Source organism: Sinohyriopsis cumingii, chromosome 6, assembly GCF_028554795.1.
Source record: "Sinohyriopsis cumingii isolate HCF-2022 chromosome 6, ASM2855479v2, whole genome shotgun sequence".
NCBI classification, from domain to species: Eukaryota; Metazoa; Mollusca; class Bivalvia; order Unionida; family Unionidae; genus Sinohyriopsis; species Sinohyriopsis cumingii.
In genome coordinates this window covers 110,431,378-110,459,136 of record NC_142966.1, presented here as the reverse complement: position 1 = coordinate 110,459,136, position 27,759 = coordinate 110,431,378, and the positions used below count along the sequence as shown (strand labels likewise).

At 34.8% G+C, this 27,759-nt stretch overlaps 1 protein-coding gene across 1 annotated transcript in view; it reads left to right on the top strand.

Moving 5' to 3' along the window:
* The window catches only part of LOC149797713 (acylglycerol kinase, mitochondrial-like), a 56,838-nt gene extending 38,170 nt beyond the window's left edge, over positions 1–18,668 (top strand). The window contains exons 9-14 of the mRNA XM_089962649.1: positions 4,664–4,743; positions 6,755–6,963; positions 11,667–11,782; positions 13,772–13,839; positions 16,276–16,372; positions 17,955–18,668. Coding sequence (XP_089818775.1) covers positions 4,664–4,743; positions 6,755–6,963; positions 11,667–11,782; positions 13,772–13,839; positions 16,276–16,372; positions 17,955–18,077 — 693 coding nt within the window. The 3' untranslated portion in view covers positions 18,078–18,668. The remainder of the gene's footprint in view (positions 1–4,663; positions 4,744–6,754; positions 6,964–11,666; positions 11,783–13,771; positions 13,840–16,275; positions 16,373–17,954) is intronic.
* Positions 18,669–27,759: the final 9,091 nt, after the last annotated feature.

Below are 27,759 nucleotides of genomic sequence, written 5' to 3'. Positions count from 1 at the left end.
GTAATTACAGTGATTGACAGCTGTTGATTGAGTTGAATATACATCGTATAACATAATATTTAAAAAAAACTTCCTAAAGAAGTCGAGAATAGAAAAGATAATTCCAGTTTTTAATTTAAGGGACATCAGCCTCATCTCATATAGTGTAATCAGTTTGAACCAATCAAATGACAGGATTGAATATTTATGTTTTTGAAATTATAAATGATTATATTTAAATAATGTTTAACTTTATATAAATAATTGTTTGAATAAAATATATCATTCTTCACATTGACAGTCTGTCAATATCTGTTCATAATGATCTTTGTCAGGTTGACAATCTGTCTGTACTTGTTCATAATGATCTTTGTCAGGTTGACAGTCTGTACATGTTCATAATGATTTTTGTCAGGTTGACAGTCTGTCTGTACATATTCATAATGATCTTTGTCAGGTTGACAATCTGTCTGTACATGTTCATAATGATCTTTGTCAGGTTGACAGTCTGTACATGTTCATAATGATCTTTGTCAGGTTGACAGTCTGTACATGTTCATAATGATTTTTGTCAGGTTGACTGTCTGTACATATTCATAATGATCTTTGTCAGGTTGACAATCTGTCTGTACATGTTCGTAATGATCTTTGTCAGGTTGACAGTCTGTACATGTTCATAATGATCTTTGTCAGGTTGACTGTCTGTACATATTCATAATGATCTTTGTCAGGTTGACAATCTGTCTGTACTTGTTCATAATGATCTTTGTCAGGTTGACAGTCTGTACATGTTCATAATGATCTTTGTCAGGTTGACAGTCTGTCTGTACATATTCATAACGATCTTTCTCAGGTTGACAGTCTGTCTGTACTTGTTCATAATGATGGTTGATGTCACATTGACAATCTGTATGTATTTGTTCATTAAGAACTTTAATGTCACATTGACAAGCTGTCTGTACTTGTTCGTAATGAACTTTAATGTCACATTGACAATCTGTACTTGTTCATAATGAACTTTAATGTCACATTGACAGTCTGTCTGTACTTGTTCATAATGATTGTTGATGTCACATTGACAATCTGTCTGTACTTAATCATGATGATCAAATTGACGATCTCCTTGTACCTGTTCAAAATGATCATGGATTTCAGAACCCATGTACTATAGAATCTTGTTATAATGTCACATTGATGATCTCTCTGTACCCGTTCATAATGATCATTGATGTCAAAATCCTTAGTCTGCGTATCATGCAGTTTTTTATGCAGACAAATGTAGGTATTCTGATGAGTGTGGATTGTACTTTTGATTTCTTTTATTCTTGACTTGAATTTTACTTGGTCTTCTGCAACAAAATGAAGAGCAACCTATTCATTTATTATTGCTTATAGATTGTCTTCTTCATTTACATTACCTGATGTCAAATTATTGCCATCTTGATTGCATGCCCTATTGTGTAGTGCTTACAATGCGTATCAGTTTCCAGAAATTGAGTAAATTATGTCAAGTAATTTATTTCTGTTGATTGTCTAAGGATTTACAGGCCTAGAATTTAATATAAATGTCTTTGTAACCAGAAGGACTAGTAGCTCAAGAAATTGACTAGTCCTGCCAGTAGTCTTTGATAGTCATTCTTCTTTAGCTAACTGGCAACAAATGAAACTATACTAACCACAGGACTATTGAAAATATGAAAACTACTAGTCAGACAGGATATTTACTAGCTTCTGGCCAGTAGACTACTGCTGGTTTTATGTGCTGTATGTGGCTTTGAGGGATGCAATCCCTCCATGCCTTATGGCAAGGTTTCCATTCTCTTTTGCCAAATATGGTTTGAATTACTAAAAATAGTAACAAACTTTATGGCCTTAATAAACTTAATAAAGTATGGATGCACTGGTCTTGCAGGTAAATTTTATGTAAATGGGGGCAATTCAGATTAGGTAAATAATTGGACTTTATCATACTTATTTCCCTTGGATATTGTTCGACTGATGGCTATTCTTGAAACAATAGTAGATAATGCTTTTTAAAGGAAATCACTGCAGTAACCCTTCCTGTAAGGCTAAAATAAAAATCCTCTATTGACAAATAAATAGAAGACAATTTAGAAAAATATTATAAATAATATTGAGAGCAGTATTTTTTCATTGTAAATAGCAATATCTTTGGAATTATAATTCTTCCATTTGATCTTATGCAACATAATGACTTGAATCATCCCAGCCATCAGTATTCTTAATAATTTGATTTCCTGTGGCAATTATCTTGATTCAAAGTGTCTTCCTCATGATAAGCACAGTGTAACATTGGCTTTTTTTTTACCTGTATTAGCTATTATTTTACCTGTATTAACCTGTTTTAGCAATTATTTTTTCTGCACTAGCTATTATTTTACCTTTATTTGTTATTATTTTACTGTAATGAATTACAGCCATTGGCAGCAACAAACAGGATTAAATGTGGGGTCTGCAAGCAAGTCAGGCTGGATGATGGGAAATTACCCAACCTATATAACTTGTATTGGGTTCACTTTGAATTGTACATGTGTTGTTTGCTTTCTAAGATCTGAAGAGAGTTCAGAAATGCACACACAGCGATGTGGACAACATCATTATTTCCACCAATTCCAGCTTCCTCACAACCAGTTCATTAGAGGTGGAAAGTTCATCTATTTAGGAAAAGATCCAATAATCTTTGCCATCATGGTGTTCCCTTATAATCCACAACCATAGAATTATTTCGTATTACAGACTACTGGGCCAGAAATGCTGTGGTACAATGGCCTACCTGTACCTTCCATTACCACATACAAATGATAGTACTGGCAGTGGTGATCATTCCATTGATAACCATTACTATGTTTTGGCAACAGATGTCAGCTGGTCCTGGAACATGATTCCAGCTTTGGTACAGTCATGACCAATGTCATCAACCACAGGGACTGGGGATGGTGATCTCTCTTCCAAGAATACACTATCACCACCTGGTTACCCTTGTTTTGTCATGGACACTCTACATGTCTCACACCAAGTGAGATCAACCATTATCTCACACCATATAATACTGGACTCACAGTAGTGTCATGGACCGGCACTAGACAAGTTCATCCTGACAGTGTTGCAACCCAGTATTGATACCTTTTAGTTCCTTATTCCCAGGCAACTGTCTTTGACCTTTCATGACACTTGCAGCTAATGCCTGAAGATCCCATGTCCCATCATGTGTGTACTTTCAGCTTCGTTCACTCTCTCCAACAGCCTGTTTTGCCAGCTCAGTTGTAGTTACTTTGCCACCACATTTTTTGAAGACACATGTTCAGAAGATCATCATCTTTTTTCAGTCCAATGATGTTCAGGGATCAATTGAATAAGTCTTCTGATCTCTACCTCCTCCTGCTTCATCAGTGGCCTCTAACAAAATTCCAGCATGTGTCAGTCTCGTAGCAAAAAGGATCAGGTTTCTTCCAAACACCTTTAGAATGTATTATCTGGTTGAGTTCCACTGTTCTGAAGACAGTTTCAAGATCCAGGTGTCAACAAGTCTTTATTTCTGCAACAACAAATTCCATTGAACATCAGCTCACATTTCTACAAAATTTGCACACTGGCCTTTTACACTGAGGTCGCAGCTGTCAACATGGTGGACTTGGGATTGTCAAAACCCTTCTAAAATGTGCCCATAGAGTGGAAACATGAAACAGTTGGTTCACAACAATGTAAGAGATGGCTTTACCTCCCCCAGGTAAGGTCAAGTTTCTAGTGGACACACTATATAGACAGAAGCAGCTGATCAACACTGCATGGTCCTTTCACCCCAGTTATCTCTCATTCAGTTTACTAGTAGCTAATGATTATGGAATGTGTTGCTAGTTCCTCTATCCAAGGGGAGACTACTATTATCCTATTTCTGCCTGAGCACTGAGATGACCTTTTAGCAGTGTTGTGGCTAAAGCAAGCAAAATTTTGTAGCAAAAGTCTTTTTAGGTTTGGAGGGCTGGATTTATGAGTTAGTTTATGTTTTGTTAATGTATTACAATCAGGTAAGTATTATCAAAGAAATATTTACTCCAGATTTTGGATGTACCTACTTAATGTAAAAAAAAATTTACCTTTTGCATCAACATAGATGGTAACAGCAACGTGGCATTGACTGTTGATGTTACATGCTATAATGCAATAGTGGATGATATTAAGGACGTTACATGTTCCACTTTTAACAGTCTTAGACCGCTCCAGTTGCCTAGTGGTTAGAGCATCTAACTTGGATAGAGGAGGTCACAGGTTCAAACCGTGGCTGAGTCGTACCAAAGACTTAAAAAAATGGTACTTAACAGCTGCCTTGCTAGGCATTCAGCATTAAGAGGTTAGTGTTAAGACTGGTTGGCTTGGTTTGAGGATAATGTGACTGGGTGGGACATCATGCTACATGTCTGCAGCATGATGCCCCAGTGCTAGACATCACTATAAACTGCCACACTGCAGACGTCGTAGAGATACGACTTAAAAATTGTTAAAGCTATGTTCAAAACCCAAATCACACACACACACAAAGTCTTAACTGCTGATTGAGTCAGGTGTCAAGGCCATTATTGTCTAGGTACAATGCAAGAATCATAAATTAATATTTACCATCATGCATCAGTAATCACCCTTCAAGAAATACTTGTCTTATTTACAGGGAGAAGATGGCAGGACAATATATTCCTTGACAGGGATGGAGACAGGGGCCTTCAGAGATGCAGAACAAAGGAAAAAGAGGTATATTAAATTCTGATTAAACTATATTACATTCTAATTAAACTATTGTTATATTTAATTGCTTTTATTTTCATTTGTATATAAACTTACTTCGTTTCCCATACACCATAATGGTAATGTTTCTTGAAATAAATTATGTTATTACAATTTTAGTTGTAATTTGCAATTGGCTATACATAGCTTTTAATATTTAGAACTGAATATAACTTTTTGAGATTTCTATTCTTCTTACTGGTACAATGGCAGTTTGTTGCTAGGGGATTCCCCTTTATTTATAGTTTGGTCCACGTGTTTACAAATTGTGGTATGTGGAATTGAAGAACCTAAATCAAATAGTTTCCCTGGTAATTGTACTGTTTATCATTTTTCTTGATTAGGAAAATATTGGCATGCATGACATCAAATTATTCATCAATTGCATTCACTTATTTTTTTTATATGTGAGATACATGTATACTAACACAAGCTGATTGGTTCTGTAATTAGTTGAATATGACCAAAAACATTATATGTAAGTGACTGCGCACATAAATTCTGCATAAATATTTACATTTGTATTTTAGCTTACATTCTTTCCCCTTTTGCTTAGGAAATATTTTAACTTATGATTTAAATTTGTAGACCTTGCCACAAATTGATATAGTAGCAACTAGTTTGTAAAATAAATAACAGCAAATGTCTTCAACATTGAGTATATCTTTGCCAGAATTTTTTATTATTTATGAGAACTGGCTCTATAGCCGTGTAAAATATGCATCTATTACAAGAATTGCCTCATTTAGAAACACAGAGCACTGTGAATTATTTTTGTGGGTATAAATTTTTATCATTCGTAAAAAGATGTAGCTTTCATCACTACTAAAATTCATGGATTGGGAAAGGATGTCCATTATATCAAGAGTATTGAGTTTTTATTGGCATATAATATTAGAAATGTTTGGGGGCAAGCTGTGTTGATTTGGATCAGCCAAAAATTGGATTAATTGAAGCACCATGTTGCCAGAATGGATAACTACATGTATCAAGTCTGATGGAGCTTTGCTGGGTTTTCATTCTCTTATAACATGAGTGTGCTTTGCCGTGTCAGTAAGGCCAATCGACCACTGACTCAATTTATTCTTCAGTTTTTCTTTTAAAACTAGCCATTGCGTACCTTGTGATTTGCCTGAAATGGCAGCTTAATATCTTCACACAGAACATTTCTTCTGTGATAAGTGGATAGGGATGAGCAACTCCAGCAGCTTTTTTGAATAAAAATTACTTAAAAAACAGCAGGAGATGGGCTGTCATCAAGTATGGGTGTACCAAGAGAAATTAATGGTAAATTATAAAAACAAGATACATTTGAACTGGAAATGATTTTCCATGTTAAGTCGTAACTTCTGGTAATTTTACTCAGATATAATTTTATTTGCTGATAGCATAGGATAATTTAGTACCACGTGTGGGAGTAATTCTGCTGATTTAGGCATTCAAATAGTGTAGTGGAGGTGATGCCTTAAAAATATTCAAGCGAATTTTATGCTGCCCAGTTTAATCTTTCCAATAGCCGACAGTTATTCCAATTTTTGCTATTTTTTCCTACTTTTTTGACAGACTGTATATTTTCCTCCTTTTTCTAAAATGGTCTACCATCTCGTTTAATTTGCAATTGTTTGTTGAAAACAATATACAGTGCATGAATAATCATAGCATGGTGAATTTACATAAAAATTAGGTCCTGTTGAGCTGGCCATTTAACATAGAGGAATCCTGGACTAAATATGTAGGATCATGATTTTCTTCAAGTTCACAACGATAAATTAATGTTTAAGTTTTTTTAGTAATTCATATCAATTTCATGCTTTTTTCTTCATAAAATGTACCTGTTTTCCCCTACTTTATCACTACTGTTTCCTTTCGAAGTAGCTCTACTTTTATCCATGCAGTTTCACAACAGGTTACTGGAAAGACTATACCCTACATCACACCTAAACAATCACTGATGAGGATTAATTTAATCTTTCTGCAGTTACTGGTATTTGGGTCCACTGAAATCACGTTGGACTTATCTACGCACATCCATGATGGACTGGCCTCCTGTTATCACAGGTACTATCAGATATATACTGGCTACAGAGGGGAACCAGACTAAGAAAAAAGCTCCCCCAAAAGTGGAAGAAAAGAAGTCCTCTTGGAGCTTAATGAATCTGTTTTACAGTCGAACTTCAAGAGCAAAAGGTAAGAACTTTGGCATAGCGCTGGTAGCTCAGTTCTTAGCATGCTGAAGTTGCTACTGAAAAGGTACAGATTTAAATCCTACCAATGAATCAGCTAGGACAATCTCCATGGTGTATGCACTGCACTGTACTTACCTTGGCACTAAAGAAGCATCATCTTTTGCTTTGTGGCAAAACGCCATACCAAACCAAACTCTAGATGAACTATGACCCTTATTATTAGATCCTAAAGGGCACACAACCCAAGCTCAGACTCAAAATCTTCTTAGCAGATATTAAACCACTTGAAGTAAATGTAACTTATTGAAATCAAATACACAGTAGAAGCAAAAAATATGGTCATTAAAATCCAGAAAAATTAATGTCAGATTGACTTTATTTGTTAGAAAGTTACATATTGTTCTAGGTATATAAAATACATGCTACAAAGTACAAATTTCCAAACTAGATAATCACAACATGTAAAGTCAATCTCTGTCATTAAAATTAAGTATGCCTGTAACAGCACAAGTTTTAAAAATATTGATTCTTCCATTTTGATTCAAACTTAATTTAGTTAATTAAATTTAACATGTGAATACAATTTACCATATATACTCACTTATAAGCAGTCAAACTGCTAACATCGAAGTTCCTGATATGCCTATGCATAATGTGCCTACAGATCAGGGTCCATGTTGTTTGTTCTACTGATTACTCTTTAACTAAATGCACTGACCCAGATATGCTGGTAACTTTATATGACAGCAGACCTGGATCTGTGCAGTTTGCAGTTAAAAGCAAGGATATCTAGTATACAAGAAAATAAAAATAATAAATGCATGTTCAATTTGAGGTTCATATTTATTAACCCACCCACCATTCCATGTCATCAGCACCATCATAAACACCTTCAAATAAAATTATTTCAGATAGTTGATAGTTTTGTGCCCAAGTATGATCTTTGCCTTTTCTTTTGTAATTATGCAGCAGTTTTTAATATTTGAAATTTTCCTGATTCAAGACAGTCAGTTTGTAAAGATCTTTGGTGGAATGTTTTTTGTTAGTAAGAAAAGGGCTTGATATGTGCTATTTGGTTACTCCATAGTGTGCCAGCATATTGATTCATATGAACAAATTCTCTTAGTAGAACACGGTTCTTTTCATAATCTTGGTAAAGTATGGTTCTCTTCACAAGTGAATTTAATTATTTTAATTTATTCATGACTGGGAAAAGATACAAAATTAAATTCATTGATCTTAATTATGTATTCTTTCTGTGCATTTTTAGTAACTGCCAATGATCTACTATCTCTCACGGGGCCCCGAGTGGCCAAGTGGTCTAAAGCGCACTCCGTTACGGATCACTGCCATCTCACCTCTGTCTGTGTGGGTTCGAGTATAGGATTCGGCCAATGTGGGTATGTGAGAAAGCTTGCCACTAGCTTCTTGTGGGTTGGTGGTTCTTCCTGGAGTTTTCCCGGGTTCTTCCTCCACCATTAATACTGGCCGCCATGCATAGCCTATCGTGTGCTGAAAAATGGCGTTAAACCGCACAACAACAACAACAACAACTATCTCTCACTCTATGTGAATCTGTGTTGTTTACTTTTGTTTTTTAAAAATATGTGTGAATGTCCTTCCCAAAAATGGGACTTCATTATCAATGCATTTTCCACCGATATGCTTGAGAAGATAACCATAATTTAACAAGGTTATGAAGAGAACCATGTTGTACTAAGAGAATTTGTTCTTGCTTTTTTTGAATAGTAAATCTACATGAAACTTCCTCTTCCAGTATACAGTATTGTCAACATAGTGTTAGTTTGTGTGTGGGAACTGCATATATTGTGATACTACAAGCACAGATTTACATGTCTATTCTGTTGTGTGTACAGTCTTATATTGCCTCTCACTCTCTTGCTTTTTCACTCACTCTTATGCAGAAGGTATGATTTGATACATTGCATTTTCATTTATGTTTAACTGATAAAGAAGTTGATAGTTTGTGATTTTCTGTTTTTCATTATGTTGAGATTATTATACACATAATGCTACATCCACCAGTGACATATCATTCTTATGCTGCATAATGCATTTAAGCCGAAAACTAGACAGAAAAACTTCACGTGCAAAAAAGGCATAACAACGGTGATTTCACAATGCTGGGTTTCCCCAGTGATGTTACACAGATTTGAGTGATTAAAACTACTTATGATGTACATGGCAATTTTCTCACTTTTTGTGAGGAATATTTTGACATGTACATTTAAACTTTACTGTCTTGCCTACTGTTGATTGCATCAAGTCAAAATGTTTAAATAATCATCATACTGAAAAAGTTAGATGAAAGTGATATGGGGGTCTCAGGTCTACCTTTGAGCCACATAGATAGTCCATAATCTTCATTTTGAACACCATTGTAATTAACTGACATCTACTTAATACAGGTTGTTACACTTGTATTTATTTCAACACATTACCCATTATGACTTTTCGGATAGTAATACTGAGCCATATTTTTATCAAATTAAGCGATTTTTACTTATAGATGGTATGTGCGAAAAGATAATACAGCAGATCTCTTTGATCATTTGTACTAATTATATACATGGAATAATCAAAATAAAAAAAAGATAAAAAAGTTATACTGTACATTTTACATATTCATAGTACATGGCATAACAGAACAGTGTAGCTACACATACATGCTTTTGTATATTACTGTGACTGGTTTACACATTAGTTTGAATATGTGTGTGACGTTTATAAAAAGGACAAATATATGTAAATGATGTCTTGTAAATGGAGTGTCCTTTAAATACAGGTTTTATTGCATTTTTATATAGTTTTCAAGAAATGATGGAAGATGCCAACTTAGCTAGATTTTTTTCTCATTTACAATAAAACTTTACTCATGCCTTTACGAAGCAGTATAGCGAGACAGTGTTGTACATTCTCAAGCAAATGCTGTTGTACATCAGTCATGTAAGCATGAGTACAACATGATCTTGTATGTTTAACACCATCATATAGGGGACCTACACAGCTTTTTCTTTGGATAGATTACAAATATAAGTTAGTGTCATTATGTCATTCCTTTGAAAGGAACAATAAGGTATGATCTTAATAAATCTTCTTTTTAAAAATGTTTTACATTTTTATTTGTTGGTTCTAACAGCACTTTTAACACATTATCGGATATATTGTGCTAAGGAAATGGGAGCTATGTGCCTTTCCAAATACAGACCAAGACAGCTAAACTGGGCTGGCCTTAATATCTACTTTTGAACCTGCAACCCTTGGAATTCATGTCTTCCAACTGAGCTATCATGGTTCCCTCCTGAGAAATACATTCACTTGAATTGCTTGTTTCAAACATGTTTAATCAAGTTAATTTTTTACCCCGTATAGTAACATTGTTGGTTAAGTTTCATGTGCCATTGCCTTACAATTTTTTTCTCTCAGTATTACCCTGAATTTAAGGAACTTAAGGAAGTTTCAGGTATTGACTTTTAGCTTACATGCTCAAAGGACACCCATTGTCTGGCTTTTTGTCCACATTTACTATTTTTTGACATATTTTCAAAACTGCTGTTTGGATCAAATTTGACAAGAGTGTTCCTTTGTACATTATCCTTAGCACATGTTCTACTAACATTTCGTTTGGAGTCACTCTTCTAGTGGTGGTATGCTTTCTAAAACAGCCAGGTGGAAAACTATTTTCCACTTCTCTTGAATGTCAGAGTCAGTTTTTTTCTAACTAGATATAAATGTTTGTCAGGGCATGCTCTGTCAAAATTAGGTCCAGAGTGACCTCCCAAATAGTGTGGTTTCTTTAGCAACCAAATCGAAAACCTTTTGCAAGCTTCTTTAGAACAGCTGAGCCATTTTTGATCAGACCTGGTGATAATGTTTCTTAAGATGCTGGATACATATTTGTCAGAGGTAGCATTCCTGGCAAGTGTTGCTTCTTTAGCAGATAGGTGAAAAACCTATTTTAAAATTTTGCTGTTGAATAGCTGAGCCACTTTGTTTGAATTGGTGGAAAATCTTTTCCTTTCTGCATCTGAGCCAGTTTTGATTGAACTTGGTGGTAGGAATATTTCATTGGACATTATCTGTTGGAATTGGTTCTGGGATTCCTGGCATGGTGTGGTTAGATTGCTTGACCAAATTTTGATCAAACTTGATGGTAGGACTATTTCATTGGACATGATCTGTAGGAATTGGTCCTGGGATTCCTGGCATGGTGTGGCTAGATCGCTTGACCAAATTTTGATCAAACTTGGTGTTAGGACTATTTCATTGGACATAATCTGTTGGAATTGGTTCTGGGATTCCTAGCATGGTGTGGCTAGATTGCTTTACCAAATTTTGATCAAACTTGGTAAAAATATATCTAAGGTTTTGCTCTGTTGGATGTTTGTATGGATTGACTTTCCTAGCAGCACTGGTTTCCATTGCAACCATGTCAACAAACATCTTCAGCTTCTTTAGAATGGCCAAGTCAAACTTGATTAAACCTAATAGGAATTTTTCATAGGAAATGTTCTAACAGAATTATGTTTGGGATGGTTCTCTGTAGCAACAATGTGGTATCCATAGCAACAAAGTGGAAAAACCTATTTTCGGTTTCTTCTCTAAAATGGATAAGCAAATTTGGATGAAATTAATTAAAATAAATTCTCAGAGATCGTACCAATGTTTTTCTTTATTACTAAGTGCTGGAAGAAGATGAGGAAGAAGATGACAGTGATGAGGATGAAGAGATGAAAACAGAAGACCTGTCAACTGTGGAGTTTACTCTGATGTCCAGCAACTTCCTGTCACCAGAACAGGTAGATCTTTAGACTAGTTTAACCAGGTTTTTATGTGACACTCATGCAAAGGTATGGTTAAAAAACAAAGTGATTTCATTGGCGGGTAAGATGATATTATGTGACACGCATGCAAGAGTATGGTTAAAAAAAACTGAAAGTGATTTTGTTGGCTGTTACGAACATGTGGTGCTGGATATCAGTGTGCAAATGAGATTGCTTCATATCTTGTGTACTTAGACATTTTCTCATGAACAACATTATTTCAGTGGGATGTTTGATGATATCCTGTGATAATTTATGTTGCATTTGACTGGAATTATTGCAGAAATAATATTTGCACTGTAAAAAATGTTTTGGTTGGAAAAAGATGTCATTGCATCATTTTTTCTGCATATGAGATGACAGATGCAGTTTGACAAAAACTTCATCTATAGAAACAAAAGGCAAAGTTAAGTATTTATACATTGATTTACATGTCCAACACAAATAATACTTGCCAGTCTTTAAACTGCTTCATTTGTCCCACTGATTGTTCTTTAAAACTTCTGTTGAAAGTTAGAAAATGTAAATCAGATTTTGTTGAAATTACTTTGTTAGTTGTGTGTAATGTCATAATATTTTGTTGAAATTACTTTGTTAGTTGTGTGTAATGTCATTATATTTTGTCTTTACTTTTCTTCAGATATTTGTAATATAAGTGGTGTGCCAGGTTTAACATCTTTTTGTCCAAGGGACAATAGGACCCTACAAAAAACTAATTGTCCCTCAACAAAACTGCTTTTAGTTATCAGTTATAATATACATGGATCAATTAAGCCTTGTGAATGAGAATAGTATAGCTGAACGTTGAATAAGTATTAGTTGAAGAACATACAAATTCCTTGGGAAATCTGACAAGATAGTAGACATTATAGCATGATGTCAGATTCATTCACTTATAAGTACATTTTACATACTTGTACACTGTACATACTTGAACAGAAGTGAGTTGAGAACATGGATCTTAAAATTCACCAGCATAAAACAATCATAATATTTCCAACAAATTGGAATTGTATCTATAAGGTATAAGGTAATATGTTAACCACTTTGCAATTAGTAAACCAAAGCATATTAATTACATGATTAGTTGGTGTTTATACCAGTCAGTAAACCAAAGCATATTAATTACATGATTAGTTAGTGGTTATAACAGTCAGTTATCCAAAGCATATTAATTATATGATTGGTTGGTATTTATACCAATCAGTAAGCCAAAGTATTTTAATTACATGATTAGTTGGTGCTTATACCAGTCAGTAGACCAAAGCATATAAATTACATGATTAGTTGGTGTTTATACCAGTCAGTAAACCAAATAATATTAATTATACGATTAGTTGGTGCTTGTCAGCATTGCAGCACATCAGAGACCGTTTAGTGCTAAAGCAACACGCCTTGCACACCACAACAGCTGACATGGGATGGTCTGAACTAAATAAAGTTTTGGAAGTCTTATTGTCTAAAATTACATGAATATAGTTCTTTAATTATAAAGAAAACAGTTAATTTTTAAAAATATATTTTCTAAGCTTATGTCAGTTTCCAAATTTGCATGAAACAGTAAAGTGAAAATCAGAAGAGTAAATTTTTTAAATGACTTAATGTCACTATATCTTATTAAAATAACAGCGTTCTTCCTTTGACTGGCTAAATACTATTAATGTGCCTATTGCTAAATAAATCAAGTTTTCCCCAGTAATATTTTAATTAAATTGTAATGTGTCATCTTTCTCATCATTATTTGATTATGTTTTAATAAAAACATTTCATGTAAGATCTTGGGAACCAGAGACAAGACTGGGTAAGCATATTGATTAAAACCTAAAACAAATGTAAGAAAATGATTGTCAGTATATTTTATAAGGTTATGTATGATTTACTGTATTTTAACTGATTTATTAATGAAGTGGTGGAGGAATAAATATGAGAGTAATTGGCTGAGTGGCATTTATGTTTCTTTTGTAGAAAGTGAAAGGTATTCTGGTTGGAATTGGACCTTCCAGTCCAGAGAAAATGGACTTTATCAAAGAGGGGTAAGTGAATCTACATTCTTTGTTTTAAAACCCTCTTTCTTTGACAAGTATTAAGTGCACACATGTATGTGGCACCTGTTGCACGAAAAGCGAGCAAAACTTTCTCCAGTTGCCATGTTAACACAGTTGCCAATTTTTAAAAAAATGATATAAACCTAAAATGTTCTAAGGTTTTAGTTGTTCTCCTTTGAATATGCTCACCGATCACATTAATGTTAGGGACATAAGCATACTACCTCCCAAATCCAGTCCTACTAGGAAGAGAAAATTTGTTTTTTCTATTTCATGTAGGCAAAAAGCACTAACTCTTGCCCATTATCTTCCCTTGCCATCAGCAGTTGTCACTAGTTTCTAAGCTTCATTTCAGCACAGCAACATCTTATGAGACACCTCTTGTCAATCCAGACACAAATTTGTATTAAGCTCAGGAATTCGGATTTATTTGGGTTAATATTCATTTCTAAATGGGTGATAAATATTTGTTGAATTTAGTTAACATTTTGAGCATTTATTTTTCTCTTTCCCTAATTTTGGCATTTTTAGATCACATGAGCACTTTGTATTTCCAGTGACTATTTTGAATAAATAAATTCTGGCCCAAATTAAATACTGAGCACAACAATAAGACTGATTCTGCTTCCAGATTTTACTGCATGAGTGAGTAATTTCTCAGGTAAACAAGATTGTAAAGTCGTCTACTTGACCTTTGTCACAATTAGCATTTTCTATACAAAAAATTATTACTTAATGGAAGCTTCCATTCTAGAGAATTATGTTACTAAAATTATAATATAGACTGTGGTAAACATCATGTAGGTTAGGAAATTTTATGGAGAAATTCCAATAGCCATAGCCCATTCCCTAATAAATATGTTTACTTCTATTAATGTTCCATATATTTAAGCCACACTCGTAGAGGAAATATTAGCTATGGATTATTTATTTACCAATATAAAAGTTACTGGTAAGGAACAAAATGAACTTGATTTTGAACAAGGTCAGGTAAAAAATACAATAAACCATAGCATACAATGAATAAAAAAAGACATAACAAAGAATGTAAATTAAATTTACATAACAGATTGTCAACCTTGTAGAATTGTTTCTTCTTAAAATGTCACCTGATCATAATACCCTTGGAGATAACACTACAACTCACAAATCCAGCTCTCCCAGGCTAAAACATTTGGCTAAGAAGCTAAACGTTGTGCCCATCAAGGTGGCAGTTAGATAGTGATTTGCTCTGATACATATGTTGGATGAAGCAAAGTTTCTTAGATGAAGAATATTAACTTATGATCACAATGTTGGAATTCTAATTAATGTAATTGGCACAGGGCAGCCAGATTCAGATGAATGAGGTTGGTAATTAATACTTGGACAGCCACATAATTTTAATGAAAGAGGCTGGTAATGGAAACTGGGGTAGCCACACAAGTCTAATGAATGAGGTTGGTAATGGGCACTGGCACACTGAATTCTGATCAGTGAGGTTGGTAATAGGAATTGGGGCACCCACATATTTTTAATGAGTTGGTAATGGGTACTGGGGCAGTCACATAATTTTAATGAATAAGGTTGGTGATGGGCACTGGGACAGTCACATAATTCTAATGAATGAGGTTGGTAATGGGCACTAGCAGACATTGAATTCTAGTGAAGTTAATAATGGGCATTGGGGCAGCCACAGAATTTTAATGAATGAGGTTGATAATGGGCACTGGCAGACACTGACTTTCAGTGAATGAGGTTAGGAATTTACACTATGGCAGACACCATGTTTAAAAAGTGAGGTTGGTAATGGGTATGGGGCATCCAGATTTTTTATGAATGTGGTTGGTAATGGAAACTGGGATAGCCTCGGAGTTCTAACAAATAAAGTTGGTTATGGGAGTGAGGTCAACTACAGAATTCTAATGAATGAGATTGGTAATGGACATGGGGCAGCTACATAATTTTAATGAATGAGGTTGGTAATGGGCACTGGGATAGTTCATAATTCTAATGAATGAGGTTGGCAATGGGTATTAGTAGAACCTGAATTCTAGTAAGGTTGGTATAATGGGCATTGTTGCAGCCACAGTTTATTTAATGAGGTTGATAATGGGCACTGGCAGACACTGAAATTAAATGAATGAGGTTGGTAATTGACACAATGGCAGACACCAAGTTTTAATGAATGAGGTTGGTAATGGGCACAGGGCATCCATATTTTGTATGAATGAAGTTGATAATGGGAGTTGGGGTAGCCTCAAAATTCTAATGAATAAAGTTGTTAATGGGAATGAGGCCAGCCACATAATTCTAATGAATGAGATTGGTAATTGGAATGGGCAGACATGTAGTTCTAAATCCAGATCCAGCAGTAGATAATGAGCACAGATGTATTAATTGCATCTTTTGTTAAAAATTCATCTTTTATAATTTTATTTTCAGTTGGAGGAGAATTCATGACAAAAGTCTTAAGTATGGAACAGACAGCAACAGACAACTTCTTGTGAAAAAGATAAAGTTCATTCCTAATATTGGAGAGGTACTGAAGAAAATCATTCATTTTATTCCCTTTTTTGTTTAAATCCATAAAACATTGGCATGTGCAGACTACAGTTCTTAGTTTCAAGAGATTTGACTGTTTGATGATGGAACAAATATCAATCTTAATTTTATGTTCTGTAAACTTTTGGCAGTTTATGGCATGTTTCTGTTGTTGAAGTAGGAAATAAAATACATAGCTTTTTCATCTTATTTGTGTTTTATGCAAATACTCCTCCTCCCAAATTTTGTGGATTCAAGAATCAAGGGACATACCTCTAATGCAGGAAAGATTACAGTTAAGAAACAAAGAAAACCTCAGAAGCTGAAGAAACTTTAGTGAAGGAATTTTAAAACTGGCCACCAAAAAATTGCATGCAACTTAAGGTAGATTTTGTCTCATCAGTTCACATACAGAACTACTGAAAATAATCAAGAATAAATAACAATTATGCAGTAACTGGTGGTGTACTTTACAGCAATATGGCTGTATAGCTGTTACAGCAACATGACTGTATAGCTGTCAAAGCTATGTTAAAAACCCAAATCATAATTCACATTAAAACTGCACTTACTGCCTTGTCTGTTCTTGGAATTCACCAAGTTTGTTGACATGTAAATTAAATGTATGATGAAATGATCCTTGAAAAATTAATGAGTTTTGAAAAATTATTTTTTTCTCAGGACTTTCCAACAATGTTCAAACCATGTACTTATTTCTGGGTCAACTGGATCATATAGCTGATGTAGTAAAACAAACAGAGCCAAGGGAATATGTAGTGTGTGTGTGTGTGTGTGTGAAAATGTAGTCTACTGTTTTGCATAATTAGCTTATTTGCATAATTAGCTTGTTTGCATAACATCTCCATGCACAGATTCTGTTCTTTATTCTAGTCTAGAGATTCTTTCAGTTATTTACATACTTCTTATTTACGTTGTCTACATATATGCATCGATTTATGTCCATAAATTTCCTTACCTGAACATTTGACCAGCACCTAACTAGCAAACTTCACACATGCATGGCCTAGCAAGCAAGTGTGGCTACTCACTTTTAATATGACATGACAAAAATAACGCAGTTATGGGAGGTAGATTGGTATGTCGAAGGTCTATTTGATTAAATTGATGAACCAATTAAAGAATTTAGAATTATTTTGCAAAGACAGAGTGAGCATATATCATTATTAACAACATCAGATTAAAATGGATTATGTGCTTTGTTCAGATAATTATATCAGATCTAGAAGTACAAAATGTCTTTAAGCATGATAATGAATGAAAAGAATCGCAACTATTTTCGCTTCAATGGATAATGTCTCTAAAACATTTCACCATCTACTTCTGCCCTTTCATTCAATGGATTTATTCACATATAGTTTGGACCCAACTCCTGTGTATGGCATTGACCTTCATTTGCAACTGCATATTGACCAGGGCCTATTTTCAACAGTATATCTTAACATTATTAGTACAGATTTAAAACATCAAGATTGGTTTAATGTTAGTAAACATCTAAATTTCAGCCAATCAGATCTCTGAAATTTATGCATTACAAGTTTTGCTGATTATTTTTTTTTCAGGGATCAAATTTGGAGTGGTACAACATTGATGGAGAACAGTTTGAAGCAATGCCAGTGGAGGTTAAACTTTTGAGAAACAGGTTGAAAATGTACTCCTTGAAAAACACAGTGGACAAGAGATGAAGTAACATGAACTGTACAACATACAAGCAACATTGTATATTTAAAAGACTATAATTACAAGTTTGATAAAGTGAATATGTGTGATGTTGATGCATTTATTAGTATCAAAACATGATAAAATGAAATATATTGGAGGTGTGATAAATTATTTACATTTGCCGCTGGGTGTGTATTGCAGGATGGAACAAGGAGTGTTGGATGAGTGTAACTATGGAAATAGATATTGTTTTCATAGGGCCAGAAAAGGTAGCATTGACAATGTCCTTCAGAACACAAGCCATGGGCATCAATCTGCAGATGCCATATTCTGAAAATATGCAAAGTCTGATAAATCTGACTAATCAAGCTTTAGAAAAAAATGGCTTTAATAAAACTTTTCACATAATTTTAACTTTGGTCTCTCAACCAAGAAACAAATATTCTTCAACATCTAAATTGTAGGATTTGAAGCTGAAAATGTTTAGAGATTTCAGAGCTAGGTCTGTGAAATGTTTTCATTCATGGCCTTCAGACAAACTGTGGTGGTGTCAGGTAACAATGTTATATCTTCTGCATTTAACTGTTTTCTAATAAAAGTTTTGGTTTTCTGGATTTACATATATAGTTAATTTTTTTCCTATTATCCTTGCAAATGTGAGGATTGTTGGAGATGGCCCAGTATGTTTAAATGTCACAAACGCATACATGTGCTCACAGGCTTACACACACGCAAACACTTAAGCTATGGTACTGTCAGGTTACAATGTTAAATCTTCTGAATCCATTTTTAACTGTTTCTAATAAAAATGTTTTCTGAATTTGAGCTTACACATAATTATTATATTTCTATTATGATTGACTTCTCCAGTGGCCTATTTGAGCATCCACCTCCGATGTGGGCTGTCACAGATTTAAACCCCAGCCAAGTCATACCAAAGACTTATAAAAATGGTACTAGCAGCTACCTTGCTTGGCACTCAACATTAATAGGCTAGTGTCAGGACTGGTCAGGCTGGTATCAGGATAATGTGACTGGGTAGGACATGATACTACATGTCTGCAGCATGATGCCCCAGTGCTAGACATAACTGTAAACTGCCACAGGGCAAACATCTTAGCAATATGACTGGAATTTATTTTTAAAGCTACGTTAAAAATCCAAACCACACACACCTATTATAATCAGAGCAACGCTTGTGCATGTGAGGATTGTTGGACTTTATATAGTATGTTTAAATCTCTCTCTCTCACACACACACATGTATGTACACACACACACGCACACACACACAAACACTTCAGCGTGCAAAGGCTAAAACATGCAGTGCTTAGCAGCCCAAGCACAGTTAAAATATTTATCATAATTGGAACCTTATTATTATTTTTTTTTAACAAAAGAGACAATTTTGACCTAATAATGACTGAAAATAAAAGTAGACATTTGGGACCAATCATTTGATGCAGGATGGGGTTTTGCCTTTTTTTTCATGCCAGGGTCTTTGTTCGTTTTACTTAGAGATTTTTTGAAGCAATATAATAGGACGTATTTGTTGCTATAAACCAGAACAAGAAATTGTTTCAAGATATTTGAAAGCCAAAAATGTATCCTTCAGACCTTCAAATACATTTCCTGATCACATTATTGTTCGGGATATAAGCTGCTACCTCTTGAATCCATCCCTACCAAATTAAAAAAAATAAATTGTCTCATCTGTTATATAAAGGGCAAAAATGCTTGCCCATTACATCCCCTTGCTGCCACCAGGTATCGTCCATTTTTAAGCATTACTCTTTGTACAGTCAACAGTGGAAGAGAAACTTACCATAAATACATGCCAATGTCAATGTGAATTTTAACCATACATTCGTAAATTTGGATTCGAAGGAGAAAGCATATTTCACCAGTAAATTATGTTTTCCCAAGAATATCTACCCAATTACAATACTTAAAAACATTTCATATCTTACAACCCTTAGAGATGTACAAGAGTAATCTAGGACAAAAAAAAGCATAATCTGAGCATAAAATGTTTAATTTGCATAATTTCAATAAACTTTATGAAAAACGTACTTTTTTTAACTTTACTGACCTGGATCTACAGCTGGTTGAAGTTCTTGCCACAATCTGGCAAAGTGGCTTAGTATTTCCAAGTTGTGTGAGTGTTTGTGTGTGAATACACACACACACATACAGCATCATCAAATTTCTACTTTCTGCTGTGACCAATCATAAACTGGACTCCATAATTCTTGCAACAAACATTGATGTTTTGCTTTTTTTACCTTGCATATATATTCTTCAAATTTCTGAAGCACTCCTAATTTTTAACTCTTCTGGTCATAGGCCAGAAAAATGTATTAGATGGCATTTAGTCCATTATTCGTCTTCTGGTCATAGCCCAGAAAAATGTATTTGATGGCATTTAATCCATTATTCGTCTTCTGGTCATAGCCCAGAAAAATGTATTTGATGGCATTTAGTCCATTATTCATCTTCTGGTTATAGCCCAGAAAAATGTATTTGATGGCATTTAGTCCATTATTTATCTTCTGGTCATAGGCCAGAAAAATGTATTAGATGGCATTTAGTCCATTATTCATCTTCTGGTTATAGCCCAGAAAAATGTATTTGATGGCATTTAGTCCATTATTTATCTTCTGGTCATAGGCCAGAAAAATGTATTAGATGGCATTTAGTCCATTATTCATCTTCTGGTTATAGCCCAGAAAAATGTATTTGATGGGATTTAGTCCATTATTCATCTTCTGGTCATAGGCCAGAAAAATGTATTTGATGGCATTTAGTCCATTATTCATCAGATACTACAAGTTTGTCATCGCTACTCCTCCTGAAATACTTGGAGGATTGCCATGAAACTTGGCAAATACATTTTTCTCAAGGCTTAGTTGGGTTTAAATGAAAATGATGCTGCTTTGACATCCAGTATGACCACAACAAGAGCCATCTTGAAATCTTGTCCCTGCTACATTTCCTGAACAGATGATCGTATCAGCATGGTTTTCACTGAATGTCTGGTTAGTTTTAAATGAAAATAGGGCACCATAGCAACCATCTTGAAAATCCTATCGCTATTCTCTGGAAAATTGTGTCAAAATGTGGTTTTCTCCAGAAGACTTTATTATGTTCCAATTTAAAATGGTACTGATTTGACTTAAAGTATGTCTGTCATAGTGGATATCTTGAATAACTATAGTGTTACCTCCTTGATGGGTTAGAATGTCTGCCTCGGATGTGGGAGGTCATGGGTTCGATCCCCAGCCAAGTCATACCAAAGACTTACAAAAGTGGTACTAATAACTGCCTCACTTGGTGCTCAGCATTAAGAGGTTAGTGTTAGGACTGGTCGGCCTGGTGTCAGGATAATGTGACTGGGTGCAACATGATGCTCCAGTGCTAGGAATCACTACAAACTGACACACTGCAGACATCATAGCAATATGACAAAATTTTTTTTAAAGCTATGTTAAAAATCCAAATCACACACACACCTCTTTGATGGATGGTCATTATCATCAAAGGGGTTTCACCAAAAGACTTATTAAGATGTCCCAAATGAAAAAGGTGCCAATCTGACATCCAATATGGCCACCATCTTGAAAATCTTGTTATCACTACTAGTTAATATAAAGCCATATCAACATTGGGTTTTCAACAAAAATCTTGGATTGTCTGGTTGGTTCTTTGGCCATCAATTGAACAAGATTCTGATTTGGCCACCAAGGCTGCCAGATTTAAAATCTTATGTCTGCTCCTAAATGGATGGCCATATTGACATGGGGTTTGCACCAAAAGACTTTTTACATGTATCAGGTTGGTTATGAAAGAAAATGGTGCCAGTCATGTATCAAATATGGCTGCCACAACAACCATCTCTTGCGATCACTACTCTTTCTGATTGAATGGTCATATCAGCATGAGGTCTTCACCAACAAGACTTCTACTGATGTCTAGTTGGTCCAAATGAAAATGGTGCCAGTCTGATATTCAGTTTGGCCACCACCATTTTGAAAACCTTGCTATTGCTCAAAAAATATCAGGGATTGTTATAATACCTGGCAGTTAACACAAAAGTTACAGCTTGGTTTCCTGTCATGTCTTTTCTGACTGTAGACCATTGGCCCCTTTAAGGGACACTTGTTGATCAAACACCTCTTAAGTTTGAAAAGATATTTTAAAATTTTTCATGTTCATTCAGTAGTTCTCAGTCACATAAAGCCATCTTGCACAATTATTTATGGTACCGATTTGTCTTCTGACCAGTTATTTTCATTAATATAATGAATCATAGAGAGTTTTCTAACTTAGGACTGCTTTCTAGGAAAAACTGTTATAACACTAGAAAAGTTGTTGTTGTTTTTGTAGGGTTTAACACCATTTTGCAACATACGATATGCTATACATGGCGGCCAGTATTAATAGTGGAGGAAGAACCCAGGAAAACCCTGGAAAGAACCACCGACCCACGATAAGCTACTGGCAAGCTTTCTCAATTACCCACATTGGCTGAATCCGAGACTCGAACCCACTCAGAGGTGAGATGGCAGTGATCCATAACGGAGAGTACTATAGACTACTCAGCCACTCAAGGCCCCTCACTAGAAAAGTACATGTACTATATGTGCACTCTTTCAAATATACAGCACTACATGAATGTCATCTTTCTTTGTATAATATCTCATGCAGAAACGTTTGAGGACATGGATTTAGAAAAGGACAAACATCTTTTTAATTGCTTTATTTCATATTTTTTTTATCACTGTACTTAAAAGTGTAATCAATACACAGAAAGCTTAAGATATAATTCAATATACAAAATCATAATGGTATGCCAAAGTTATAAAAGTTGGCAGTTATGTCAACAGCAACACAGTAAATAAAAAATAATTTGTGAGACAAATTTAAACTCCAGGGTCGTGTCGGACTTCTTGTTATGCCTGAAAGTTGGGATCTGAGCTGGTCTTAAAAGTAAGCTTACACAGTAATGATCCATACTGCTTACACTGTCTTTTCACGCTTACACAGTAATGATCCATACTGCTTACACTGTCTTTTCACGCTTACACAGTAATGATCCATACTGCTTACACTGTCTTTTCACGCTTACACAGTAATGATCCATGCTGCTTACACTGTCTTTTCACGCTTACACAGTAATGATCCATACTGCTTCCACCGTCTTTTCACTCTACAGTAAACCAGTTTCAGTTGTATGTTGCCAAAAAGAGCCAGTTTATCGGTATTTCATACATGTGTGTACTTGACACTCAGATTCAAAGACCAGACACATCAAACCCATGGACAGTTTATTTCATAAATGTGTGTACCTGACACACATATATTGAAAGACCAGACACATCAAACCCATGGACAGTTTCTCCATACATGTGTGTACCTGACACACATATATTGAAAGACCAGACACATCAGACCCATGGACAGTATATTTCATACATGTGTGTACCTGACACTCATTTTCAATGGCCAGACACATCAAACCCATGATCAGTTTATTTCAAACATGTGTGTACCTGACACTCATTTTTAAAGACCAGACACATTAGATTCTTTGACATAACATTTAAGATTACAATATAGTCAACATAGGATGTTGCTTCCTACATATACTTCCCACAACAACACAACACAGTACTGTTTACCACTGCAGTTCCAAAACCAATGAAATGCCAAGATTTTGATTAACCTGCACATTTCAGTCAAGTTTATTCTAACCTCCTTTCCAGTCAAGTAAAGCAGTCTACATATTTCAATGTCTATTCAACTAACCTGCACATCTCCCAGTCAAGTAAAGCAGTCTACATATTTCAATGTCTATTCAACTAACCTGCACATTTCTCAGTCAAGTTGATCGCAGTCAGTCTGCACTCCTCACAGTTTATTTGACTAATCTGCACATTTCCAAATTAACATGACTTGCCTGGACATTTCCCAGTAAAGTTGACTATCCTGCACGTTTTCCGGTCAAGCTGATCCCAGCTAGTTAAATACCACATGTGCAGCCAGTAGTCTCAAGTTATTGTTAGCCTCAATATGCAGATAACATTGTATTTATTGGGGGCATTCTGGTACCAATTCTCTAATATATGACACTAATGAAAACACAAAAACAACTGGGTTTAACTGACTTTAGTACAGTCATCTAAACTGCATCACAAAGTGAAAGAGAAGGGAGTAATAAGTTGAAAGTGAGAAGGGAGTAATCATTTTAAAATGTTGAGCTTTCAGTCAAGTGTAACACTCGTTAGTTGCAGAAATTTCACATACATTTTACAAATGCAAAATATTTGCTAATGACAGTGTAAGTTCATGCAAATGTTTATGGCAGTTCTAAAATTCAGATGGATTCATCGTACATTATATGAAACCAATTTTAATTGGAATTCAGTCTTGAATAAAAAATATAATCAAAATAAATAAAACTATATAGAACTTGTCTTTTAACAAATTGAATGTTATTGTACAAGATTTAGCTAACACTGAAGATGCCGTTTTATTTGTAGATAGATTTATAACTATAACTGCTTTGGAATGATTCTGACTTTGTAATATGACTTGATTCATATTTTTGCTTCTGGCAATATAAGAACAGAACTTTATTAACATCAATAGGTACAGCAAATATCTCAATGTAGCCTGGTCCATTCTACGTTTGCAGTACTTAATGTTTATGCTATTATTATACAAGATGTATACATACCTTTTTAAAGATTTCTGGAACATGGCTCTTTTAACTTTGAATAAAAAAATGTTCTGACTTGATAGAAAAATCATTCAGCTAATCTTCTTTAAAATCAGAACCAGTGCAATTTTTTATCATAGTATGACTCAGAATAATGGGAAAATGTGAAAATTACCCAAACAATTCCTTACATAACCAGCAAATGAGGTTATTGAATCAGTTGTAAAATATTTAGTGAATGGGTTAAATCACTATCAAGAAAATTTCATTGCCAAACAGATGTGTTGCTTAATTTATTTGCATCATTTTCGACTTGAAACCTAATTGTTCTAATTATCTTACTTTCATTATTTCTTTCATTTAATATATATATATATATATATATATATATATATATGAAATAAGTACTAACAAATAGTTTAACCTGGTATCAAAGCAGCGCTGTCATATTCGACTCCTGTGTTCTTGGATGCTAAATATCTGTCTGTCTGTCTCTCTCTCTCTCTGTGACACATATTGCCACATGTTCATTTGCAAATGATATGACGAAGAATATGAAGGTTGTGCGACTGGATGAGCTTTAGAGAGATGATGCTCAGAATGCATGCATTAAAAAAATGGACAGTTAAAACAGGCATTACACAGTCATATCGAAACTGGGTGTCTTAAGGTACTATCGAGTCCAAACGCTTTTAGTAGCTTAATATGATTTTTTGCAAACCCAAATGACAACTGCCTGTTATTGAATCATGATATTGCTGAAGAAAAACATGTTTGAAATTTCCTGTACGTAATGGCAGGTGTCCTTACAATATGTTATTGGCCTCTGGATGCAGGTAAGCTCAGTAAATGGATCATAGAGCATGAGACCATAACTCTCTGGATGGTTGTCGCGACAGCATATCGGCATATAATGTGTGTGTGCGTTTTAGTATGTGTAGATGTAATATATGTTATATTCCTGTAAACATCGACACCAACGAATTAGCCTATCGGATGTGTACTTTGCTGTTTTTAGTCAGACTAATGCTATTGCTTTGTAATAAAAAAGGTATTTATGATGGGGTAAATGAACATTACATGTTCTTGTACCTTCTAAAATCGTCCAGCAATCCTTTGCTATGACCTAACAAAGTCAGTTTGTATTTGAGACAAAAATATAGTTTAAAACAGTGGTGTCCAGTATCACATGATCATCAAAAGGATTTTTTACAATCAGAGTTTGCCAGAATGGGAGCAGGGGTCGAGGCGTTTTTGAGAGTGAAAGTATACGGTTACGGATCAGCTCACTAAAACTGAATGTCATTTGTAACTAATGTGCTTGATGTCATTGCAATTGAGCATTAAGCGTGAACTAAATAAGTATTGCATAATTTAGAAACACTTAACACCCTACTTTTATGGACTAGATAATATTTAAAAGCGTCAATTTAGATTCATCTATCTTAAGATATCTCTGAGCTTTCAATTATCTCAAACTCCAACGCGATATCTGAGTTTGTATACTTCGCTTTGGTGTTAGTGGACAAAATCACCCTGTTGTAAGTGTTAACAGTTAATTCCAAGGAGAATCTGTCGTTGAATCAATTAGGGTGGAATGGTGCATGGCCGTCAGTTATCTCTAAATCAAGTGGAATGCACAATCCGTTTTAAAAATTATCTGCCACGGCGGCATTTGTCGTACCCGCTTATGCACTGCCTGTTGCAGCACCGATTCATATTGATATCATCATCGATACCAAACGCTATACCTTTGTAAACAGCGTTTTTTCCCCGATATATGTTGACCGCTGTAGCACATGCAGACATTGTAATCATCAATCGATATTACCTCGATACCCTCAAACTTAACATAAACCTTTTGTATAATAGCTTGGCCTATGTTTTCCAATCTTCAGTTACTGTCGGCGATTTGATCGTTAGCAACAACATCATTTCATCCATGATAGGGGAATCTGATTTTGATCAATCGTGGAATGTGAGACTACAATAACGAATATTACTTCTTTAACACCAGCGAGCTGTCGTACCACGCTATGTGGATCAAGCTTCTTTCCGAAATGAGTCATTGTTTACTAGAATACGTATTATAAAAGGTTAAGCGACTGAGTGATATTATAATATGGAAGTCCGAATGGTTAATGAGATACCGTGATGAGACCGGCCAATAGGAGACAACATTTATTGAGCAACCTGCGGATGATATTTCAAGAACATTAATATATCAGGTTGAGCTAGGAAGTTTACCTGAAATTACGAGACTTACCTGGAAGAATTACACTACACAGTGATGCTAACAGAGAGATTAAATGCCTTGACCTTATACCGATGCCAGATGGTACAAACTCTGAGGCAAGAATACCTGAATCTGGATATGATTCTCGCACAATAAATGATCTGCTGCGAAAGTATAACTTTTCAAGTATAATTTTTTTTATACAGATTTTAAGGTATCCTATCAAAAATATTTTTTCAGAATAGAAAAGGTTCCTAATCTTCACTTCAGAAATAGTGATAATAACTTTATATAGATATCAAGTAACACGACATGCCAAAAATGAGTAGGATCCACAGCGAATCCTTTAAACTCTACATGTTTGAGGCAGAAATAATAGAAAACTTGGTGTGTTTAGAACAAATGACGAAACATTAAAAAGAGCTCGTTTATTTAGTGATCAGCGATGATGGTATCGCCGAGGGATTTCCGGAAAGTAATGCGTCGCTGCTTCTAAGATTCATGACCATGGTATAATCTCGTGGTAACTTAATCGCCTGTTTTGTAGCCGATATGAACATTCTTTTAATGTTTATTGTTGTTGGAGTTCAAGCGGTGATGATATTGTCGTTAAAGCCCGCGGTTCTATAAGGTCCAACACCTGGCCCATCACCAGGTGCAACACCTGGTCAATCACCATCACAAGGTCCATCCCCATCACCTGATCCAACTTTACAAGAAAAGTTAAAACACTTGTTGTTACGTTTTA